Genomic DNA, 10,292 nt, shown 5'->3' on the forward strand with positions numbered 1-10,292 from the left:
TTTCAATCATTAAACTTTATGAGTATTTTTTCTGTCATTGATTTTATAACAAAAGTTGAGAATTTTTTTATATTGTGGGAAGATTATTGACCAAGAATAAAAATAGATGTGCATTACTTATATATTTATAGCTGAATGATGAATATAACATGATTTTTAAAATAAAAATATTTCTTCATGAATTTTGAATAGAATATTAGTGATAATTAACCATACATAAAATACATACATATACGATAAATCAAAAAACTTTTTTGGCATCACAATAATGTTATTCGGAAGACAAAATCACAAATATTCATTATAATTTGATGAGATTTCACTAGAAGGGACTCTTTAGGTGGTTCGATATATTTGAATGGCCTCACAAACCATTTCATAGCTTGAAAAATACAAAGCAGAAGTAGCAACTGCCTTGACTAAACTAGCATTCAATCCTTTAAAATAACCTCTATAGCCCTCCCTCTTATATATTTGAGACATACAATTGAACATTCCATTGCAAATGAAGTTTTCACCAAACATCTCTCCTCTCTTGAACCCTTGTATCTGTAATCTCTTTTTTATCAAGTCAAGAGGGTACACAACAATTTTTGCAAAGAAGCCAGCCAAACTTCCAGCTACTGTACTACTTGTGAATGTTGTTTCATCTGTTTTAACAGTATTTTTATAGATTTTATCAAAAATCTTATAGAACATGAATTGAGCTCCAGCATGCGGCCCTACTTGCATGAAAGTAGGTAACATACCTCTATAAAGAACAAGGGGGCCTTCTTGTTTCACAATTTGATGGAATGCATCTGGTACACTCTTATAAATTTTATTTGATTCACTTTGAGCTACCAGTCTAGTCCTTACAACATCAAAAGGAAATGAAACAAAAGTTGCAGTGCAGCCTTAAAAAAAAACTGAATGTGATTTGATATGAATTATAGGCTGTTTCCTCATTTAAATAATCATTTCTAAATAACTTACCAGAAATTGAACCACACATGAAATGCACAATTACATCCCATTTCTGAGTGATTCCCAAATTAGCCGATTTCTTAGTTAAAACTTCAAAGGTTGTGAATTGTGCCAATCCATAAGAGATAGAAAGAAGTTGCCCTGGTACATGACCTTTCCACAATGCCTTTATTCCCTCTTCTTGAATTATCAAATTAGTTGCTTGGAAAATGGATCGGTACTTGGAACTGATGGCGACATTTCTTACAACAGGTTCTACTTGCAGTTGAAAACGAATTTTCAAGACATCAAGAGGTTGACAAAGCAATCTAGTAATCACACCAGATGCAGAACCAGCAAACATGTAATCAAGCTCAGTCAATTTTTTTTTTGGATCATAACCAACCATTTTAAAGAGATGGTTGTGTGTTTACATTTTATAAGACTACCAATATATGAATGTGATTTATCTCGACTTAACATTGTTCACCATCCTTCCACAATTCATTTCCTCTGACTCATATGTTATTACCCTTTTTGTCCTTCTTATGGGGAATAACCTCTGAGGGAATTACCGTTCTGTTTATTTTTATTTTTGAATTATTGAGGTTATGTCAAACTGTCAGAGTCAGAGATTCATTACAAGTTTAGTCTATGTTCGAACTGATTATCATAACAGAAATAATTCATTACAATCTTATTTTTATATTAATCTACATTCAGATGTCATGTTAGGGTCATTTGATAAAAAAGACATATTCATGAACAGGAGATTACTTTATTATCGGTAAATAGATAATCGAAGTTTCTTGCTTACGGAAATCATAGAAATATAATATATATTATATTTCTATGATGGAAATTGAGCAATAGAACTCTATGAAATAACCTGCTTCTCTTAATGTCAGAATAACCAATTGAAAATAATTTTAATTTTTCAAAAAGTTATGTCTAGAATTAATTGAAATGGTGTATGAAAATATTCTTCGGATTAAACACCTCCCAAAAGAACTCTCAGAGGATGAAATGGGGGAATTTTTGCAGCATTTTGGTGCAATTCAAGTGAAACTCATAAATTACAAAAAAGGAGATGTATTAGCTTTTGCAAAATTTGAGAATGCAGAAGTAGCCAAAGCTGCAATGTATAGATTACACCAACTTACAGTTCTGAATTCTAGATTATCTGTAGTTTATGCAGAAACTGATATTGGAGACCGAAAGATAAAATTGAAGAAAATAGAAGAAGATGACAATATTCAGAAGAAATGCTTCAAAGATTTTATTGTCAAAATGTATTCTTACAACCACTCTGTAGGATTTCATCAACCTCCACCACCTCATTTGCGGTATGAATATCCCAAAGCTAATAGGCCTACCATAAATAATATAGCCCATGTTTTGGCTACTGTTCCAAAGTTTTATATACAAGTTTTACATTTAATGAATAGAATGAACCTTCCTCCACCTTTTGTCATTGAAAATCCACCAGTTAAACATATTAAACCACAGGTAAATTTGAAACCAGTTCCAATACCTCAACCAGATGCTAAAAATGCAAGTTCTTCAGAATCAGAATTAGAAAGTGATGGGGAAACAAAAACAAAAGATATAATTCCGCAGAAACAACCTACAGCTATTAAAAAGGGAATTAAACGTCCAAAATTCATTAAACCCAATGCTAAACAGGTTGTTCCACCTAAGATAATGAAGAGTGAAGAGGTTTTTGATCAAGTTGACATACCAATTCAAAGAAAGATTGAGATGAAAGTTCCAGGTCAGATTACAGAGAAAGGTGTTGAAAATGACAAATCTGCTGATGTGGATCAAAATGAAGTGATGGAAGAAAGTTTCATAACTAGAGAAAAAGGAAGTATAATTAGTGATGAAGAATTGAAAAGTAATCAAATTCCTTCAGATAACTTGAGTGTTTTAGCAGTTTTCAAAGATTATCACCCTGGTGTTCCAAGTAATAGACTCTATATAAAAAATATTGCTAAAAATGTTAGTCCTGATGATTTAGCATATATTTTTAATCGATATAAAAGTGAACCAACTGAAGGAAACGAGACTTTGTTTGAAATCAAGTTGATGCAGGAAGGAAGAATGAAAGGACAAGCTTTTGTGACTTTAGAGAATGTGCAAATTGCTCAAAAAGCCATCGAAGAAACTAATGGTTTCATTCTTAAAGATAAGCCTCTTGTAGTTGTATATGGAAGAAACTCTCAAAAATCCAAAAACTGATCTTTAAATGACTTGCAATTGATTTGATTTGTGCTTGTTGAACATTTTTCCTTTTTAATTTGAACAGTAATATTCCAGCTTAATTTTATGAAAATTAATATGAGCAGTTTTTATCATAATCAATTGTGCCTTAGCTTTAATCATATGGTTTATTTCTTGGATTTTTTTCATGGATACCTAATAAGAAATCAATTTCTTTCTGAAACTGATATGATTTACAAACTCAATACAAAATAAGGATTAAATTCAAATCTTGTAATCTTGTGATATTTTATTTGTAGCATTGTTCTTCTTCAATCAATACACAAAGTCTTTTTATTCTATTAAACCTTCCTCTTCTCTTCTCAATATTTAACAGTTTAAGTGCATGCATCTACTTGAACTAGTTGTCAATTTATCCTCAAATGGCTAATAGGGTAAATGCACTGGTTCTCGACCAGTTAACAGAAACATCGATTTCGAGCACGACTTTTTCACACATAAACTTATCAAATTTTAATGGTGTTGGTGCTCATCAATTCTTTGGCAAGTTTTAAATGATTTGTCACAGAATTTTCAGCGTTCTTTTCGCATTCAACCTTCGAAATGTGAAAACATATAGAAAATCTCAATAACCTTCTGTTCACGACCACGCCGCAGAACTCTCGACCATTTTTGTGTTAGTTTTCGACCTCTAATAATAGAATAGTGGCCCCTCCACTTAAAAATTTTATATAAAACTTTACAGTGAGATGAGTGATTAGTACTTACTTTCGTACTGTACCATCGACATCACTACCTATCACTCAGATGGGTTTGTTTCAGATCAGGTAATTAAGTAAGAAACACTTGGAACGTAAAAAAAATAATTTTGCAAAAGTTTCCACTTCCTATAAATATTTCGAAATAGAAACTCATACAATATTCTTTGGTTATTTTGCTCTTAATATCTATTTAGAAACTAATGAGTTAATAAAATATAAAACACCGACCACCAGGGGTCAAGAATTAAGTACAATCAAATTGGTTCTCGACCGCGAATAAATAAAAGGTAGAAATAACTGTATCAATGTTAATTCGGTGGTCGCAAACTAATATTCAGAAAGTAGATATATTAATGAATAAGGGTATCGAAAAAAAAACGAAAATGATTCAACAGAAATATATCGGTTGAAATAAACAATTATTTAAGTAACATATTGGTTCTCGACCACTTTGGTCGAGAAATAAAAGATACAAATTTCCCAATACCAGTTCGCGACCGCCGAATATTGAACAAAAAAAATTTACATTTATTTGCTTTTTGATTGAAATACACTCAAAAATATGTCTTATAGTTCATATGGAACAAAATATACACACATAATTCATTTAAAATAAGAAATAATTACTGTTTTCTGGTCATATATCACATTCTATATATATATTCTAAGAGAGGTCGAGAAAGAACCCTTTTCTATTATAGACGATTACAAACTAATTTTCAGTGCGGAAACTTTGACCTATGCCCCTACTTTGCAAACTATCTTGGAAGGGTAGAATGGTCGAGAACACGTACGGCGGAAATATTTTGCACTACATGATATATTTTTATTTTATCTCAAATCATGGAATGGTCGAGAGCAAGTGCTCTCTATGACTCCATTTAAAACATAAACACAATTTCCGAGTAGGACGAAGTCGATGAGGTGGTTTTCGCATCCGTTTTAGTGTCAGAAAAGTGGGATTTTAATTTTTAATGCTAAGAGATATCATAAAAGATGAAAATAAAGCCATTTTTCATGTATTCATAAGTATTCTGAAATAGAAACTGAAAACAAAAATTTAAAACACAATAATATAATAATACCTATATTGTACCTACTTCATGAATTTTCTATGGTACTGATGTGATGATGTTATCAGCTGAAAATTTCGCATGGAGCTTGAAATTGTTATTTCTTTTGCAGTAACGGAAATATTAGTCAATTTTCTATATTTTTCTGGAATATCTACGCGATAGGCGATAAGCATGAAATTTTGCACGTGGCTTGAATTTGTAATTCTTCACCTAAATACAAACTTTCATCTCGATATATACATTCGATCCTACAGTTTTGAATTAACGAACTCAACCCAGGGTTAACGTGTTTTCGATCGGAAAGATGGAGATCATCGAATGGAGGAAGAATTCGTATGATCAGCGAGTCGAAGCTCATCGTTTGAGACTATTGCCGGCTCAAATTTTAGACGCTAAAAAATGAATATTAGTATAGGTTTAAATTTGAAGCATTTTTTCTAATTAGAAAAAATTGTCATTTGCAAATTTTTGTTCATATTCAGATAAGCTGATTCAGTATAAAATAAAATAAAAAATAATTGATTCATCTCAAAATTTTTTTTGATGTTGAAGTTACGAATCCTTCCATATTGGTGGTGTGCTATTTTTATCGTTATGCTTCTAGTTTTTCATTTCGTCGAATGAACAATAATATAATTAAGCAGAATGCATGCTGATTGTGCCCCCATTTCAATGTGCGTATTATGGACCGGCATATTTTATCACCTTATCATAGTTGAATGATGTGGGGTCATTCTCCCTTTGCGTGATAGGCAAATTAAAATATTTTTTCGACGGATTCATGAAATGTTGTTCTTTGCTGTTTATTCTTTCCCTTTCAAAGGTAGGTATTGAATTGTTTTACGAGCCTCGCGTGAAGTATGCAGCTTAATTTATTCTACATTCGTCTGATACAAAAAAAAACCATAGCAAAGTTTACAGTATGGTTCATATTTTTCTCTTTCGACGCTAAAATAGGTACTCGACACTTGAAAAAATGTTATTAATATGAATGTTAAAATATGATGAATATCTACAAATGGGAGACCGGGTAGAAAAGTGAAAATATGACTTCTATTTCAATTCTGGGGTGACGTGTCATTAATATTTTTGATTAAATAAATTTATTCCTATAGAACTCTCAGCTGAAATCTACGAATAAGCATTATAGTTCAACTTTATATATTTTGTTTCATATCAAATTTGCTAAATCAACGAACTACGAAAAAAATAGGCCAACTCTCATAGACCATCCTGTATTCCGAAACTAATATTCATAGGATCAACAACAAGCAACATTTCTGGAAGGCTTGGATGACCTGCATTCACCACCAGGCTATGGTCAACCACTCATGGAACACCCTGTATATAAATATCTAACTACAGATTAAAGTTTCAAAGGTAGCGCTCAAGGGCACAAAAGCTCCTGACTTACGTTAGTACTTTTTCCCATTTGTTCAGTTGTAAGTCTTCTGATGAATCCTGAGAAGACACAAACCATCTTGTTCACAAATCGAAAGCAAACAAAAGAATCCCTCAAATATCTTGGTCTTGAATTTCAATCTTCGTTGAGCTGGTCGAATCATATCCATCTCTTATGTAAGAAGCTGTCAAGTGCCATTTTCATGATAAAGAGAATGAAAGAAATTTCCACAATAGAAGTGGCGAAGTTAACTTACTACTCAGCATTTCATGCACCGGCCGCCTATGGTATCATTCTCTGGGGACAGTCTAGAGAGGCCCAGAGAGTTCTTCTGCAGCAAAAGAAAGCACTCAGAGTTTTATTTAATGTGAGACCGACTGAGAGCTGCAGAGGTGTTTTTAAAAACGAGAGGATACTTACCATCTCTTCAATATTCATTCTGACATGTGTGGTATATGCCCATCAGCATCAGGGTAGATTCCAGAAAAACTCCAGTTACCATGAATATAATACCCGCGAGAAAAATAACTTCAGTATACCTTACTCGAGAATAAAAAAAAAACTCAGCAGGGTCCAAACTACACCTGCCTGAAACTTTACAACGCACTCCCAGATCATGTGAAGAGTCTTAATATGACTGCTTTCAGGAAGAAAGTTAGAAATATGTTGCTGGACAGAACTATATATACGATAGAAGAATTTTTACAGTGAATTGTATTTTGTTTGTAAAGCTGTCATATAAGTGTTATATTAATGTGTCTTTGTTTTTACTTTTGAATGTACATTTTGAATGATGACAAGTCATGTAATATTTTTTTGATGACGCTTTTATATATATATTTATGTTTTATATCTTCATGTATACCAGGAAATGAATGAAATATATATTATATGATGATGATGATGATGAAGTGTAGGGGAGACCGGGGTATTAGGGGGTACTGGGGCATATTGGGATAACGCCATTAGAGCTACTAAAAAAGACCTCAGGATGACGAGTTAGTGATGTGACTATTGGTTTGTAGTTGCCTGTCAATCTGCGTGTGAGTTTATCGTTGTGGAACGCCGGGATTTTTTTTCAGAAAAGTTTTTTAACTATTTAGCAAACATTCATTTTGACATTGATGTCAAAATACAAATAGGGGAGAGTGGGGCAAGTGCGTCTTTCGCAATATCTTCCTCGACCGGCAATATATCCGTCAAAAATGAATAAAGTTCACGAGTGAATCAATTACCTCGTGGTGTCAATGAAAAACTTTATGAAAAATAGTGAAACTTAAGTAGATATGGACATTTATCGTGATACAACTTTTGTCTTGTTATATTTCAGATGAATTGAGGATTTTTCATAATTTATAGGGAAATTCTGAATATTTCATAGAATACATCATATAACATCAAACTCATGTTACAAGGCTTGATATTTATAACGTTGCCAAACATAAGTGTACTTAGCAGAACATTAATTTCACTTCTTATGACACATTGGAGCAAGTCAGTCTCGACTCTCGAGTACTAAAATAATCACAAATTCATCCTATAAAGGCCAACTCAAAGAAAAAGCAAAAACATCGAGAACCAAAGCAGTCATATGGACTTTGAGAATGCTGGACCAAGTTCTTTGAAAAAAAGAGGAAAAGAGAATAAACTCTACGACAAAAAAAACTTTCCCGGAAAACCACCAACAATATCAGATGATGAAAAAAACACAATATAAGGAAACAAATTGAGACAATTTTTAGGTCAGAAATTCTCACCTAAGAATTATCATATTGTTAATTTTTTTTTTTTTTGTATATTGGATAAGTATCTGAAGTTGTGTCTCAATCAACAAACATTGTTTTATTCGCATTTTTTACGAAGTTATACCTCGTTAAACCTTAAGGTGTCTCATCAGTTGCCCCGTCCTTCCCTACTACACATTTGAGTGTGTAGTATTTGTGCCACGAACATTTCTTCGGATTGAGGTGAGTTTTAGCTTTGTTTTCATTTATTTAACACAACCGATAACGTCAGAAGTTGAGAGTTACAGCCATATTTGTTGAGTGACGTCACATATATGAGGCAAAGCGGGGTAGTCGACAGGATCAAAGAGGGGAACCTTTATTTTGTCCCATATTAATCGTATAGTTGGTTTCATGAAATTCCTCAGATCCTACTACATCAAAGAAGTCAAGAAATGATTGCGAGCACATCCAGGTCGATTGGTTTACTCAATTTCAGACTGCTAGTTTGTTTGGACAGGCGTTTATTGCTGCTGACACTATAATAACTGCAGATCATAGATCTAAAGGAATTCGGCATCTCAAACCAAACATCTTCACGGAGGCAGATTTTGAATCAGCTGAAACGACCAATAAGGCAGAAAATCTAATGGGATCGGTGCAATCAAAGTGAATGACTCCCGAACTGGACTCCGACTCAACTTTCAACCTGGATTTCCAGGAGTAATAATAAGAATATAAGGAGCTATGACATACAAAGAACTCCTGAACCAGCTCTTCAATAAAGCACTCCGCAATCTAGATGTTCAGAAATTATTAATGCTATACTAAAAATATCTGCCCTTTGGAGTGTCACCTGAAGCCATATTACCCATACCTACTTACCTAGAATTACAAATTTCACAACGGGTTACAAAACGTAGAGGAAAAACAGCGATAATTACAGAGTCGCCTTACAAAAATGAATAAGTTGAACAACAAAAGGAACCTTGGCCCGCAAATGAGACATACCGAAGAGTGCAGAAGGTAAATCGGATAAATTTAAGACAAAGAAAATTAAAAAATTTAAAGCAACTTAAAGGCAAAATCAAAATGTATCTTCTGACGATGACGAAGATGCTGAATGTGGTGGGTACCTATAGTCTCAGTCCAATGTAGGGTGGGTTAGGTGCAGAAAGTGCTGTCGTGTGTCGGCGAAGACGATGAATATAATGAAGTTATGCATAATTGTATATTAGAATATATTTTGTGTTTTATATGTTTCTGTTAATTTTTTTTGAAATCATTTGAAATATTTTCTCCAATCTGTTTGTTTTTTTTTATTCAATAACTGGTATCCCACATTGCACCACTAAGTACCCTGCTTCGCCCCCTATGGTGGGGCAAATACAAAAAAGGTTGGCCTGCTGGAAAAAATTCCGAACTTAATGAAACTTCTACAGGTTGTTCGGATGTGTTGTGGAATTACTCTGTCAAGTTATCCAAAACGAGGACCCTCTGCTAATCTGAGGAGGGCCGAAGAACCTCAAGAGTTCCGGCCTTTTTTCAGTTTTTTGCTCATAACCTCTAAACTGAGTAATTTTCGACCGAAACGTTCATTTTTGAAGTTGTAGAGAATTAAATTCCCTACAATTTTGTATTCACAAACTTTTTCGTAAACCTAATATCAATTGAGATATAGTCGATCAAATTTATAGTCCACTAGTCAAAGCAAAAAAGTGAGGTCTGCTGTAAAAAATTCCGAACTTGATGAAACTTCTACAGATTGTTCGGGCGTGTTGAAGGAAGAAGTTAAGTTCGGAATTTTTTTCAGGTACTATTTATTGATGTAGCGATGAAACATCATAGCATCACATAAGGAACAACACATCAAGTAAGGGATGTAAACTATTAAAACATTTATTTATTAATAGGGTACCGCATTATTAGCAGATGAATCTCAAGTACCCCACAATGCCCCGGTTTCCCCTACTTTAGTGAAGTAGTATCTCAGAAGTTCTGAAGATTTTCCTATATCCAAAGACGCATATCAATTTATAATGTAATCTCATCTGTTTCTGATGATTGATGACGACAAAACCGGGTCATTTTAGTGGTGAAAAGATTTTATTGAAGCGTTAACCTACTTAGAAGGAATATTGAGGTCGAAGAAAGAGGAAAA

The 10,292-nt window shown here is 33.3% G+C and overlaps 2 protein-coding genes across 2 annotated transcripts; one reads left to right on the forward strand and one right to left on the reverse strand.

Moving 5' to 3' along the window:
- Positions 1 to 107: 107 nt before the first annotated feature.
- On the reverse strand, positions 108 to 1,605 carry LOC123673950 (mitochondrial thiamine pyrophosphate carrier-like). The gene is made up of 2 exons (XM_045608731.1): positions 976 to 1,605; positions 108 to 896 (listed from the first exon to the last, which is right to left on the reverse strand). Exons 1-2 carry the CDS (start codon positions 1,352 to 1,354, stop codon positions 337 to 339), a joined length of 939 nt encoding a protein of 312 aa, XP_045464687.1. The 5' UTR covers positions 1,355 to 1,605; the 3' UTR covers positions 108 to 336.
- A 213-nt stretch (positions 1,606 to 1,818) lies between these two features.
- Positions 1,819 to 3,507, forward strand: LOC123673951 (RNA-binding region-containing protein 3-like). Its single transcript, XM_045608732.1, has one exon. The coding sequence runs from the start codon at positions 1,912 to 1,914 to the stop codon at positions 3,184 to 3,186; it is 1,275 nt and encodes a 424-aa protein (XP_045464688.1). The 5' UTR covers positions 1,819 to 1,911; the 3' UTR covers positions 3,187 to 3,507.
- The last annotated feature ends 6,785 nt before the right edge of the window (positions 3,508 to 10,292 follow it).

Source organism: Harmonia axyridis, chromosome 2 (assembly GCF_914767665.1).
Source record: "Harmonia axyridis chromosome 2, icHarAxyr1.1, whole genome shotgun sequence".
In the NCBI taxonomy this organism is placed as follows: Eukaryota; Metazoa; Arthropoda; class Insecta; order Coleoptera; family Coccinellidae; genus Harmonia; species Harmonia axyridis.

Excerpts from the sequence above, each read along its gene's own strand:
- LOC123673950 (XM_045608731.1), bottom strand. The coding sequence starts at position 1,354 with ATGGTTGGTTATGATCCAAAAAAAAAATTGACTGAGCTTGATTACATG. Across the intron at positions 897-975 it reads CATGTGTGGTTCAATTTCTG|GCTGCACTGCAACTTTTGTT; the intron begins GTAAGTTATTTA and ends TTTTTTTTTAAG.
- LOC123673951 (XM_045608732.1), top strand. The coding sequence starts at position 1,912 with ATGGTGTATGAAAATATTCTTCGGATTAAACACCTCCCAAAAGAACTC.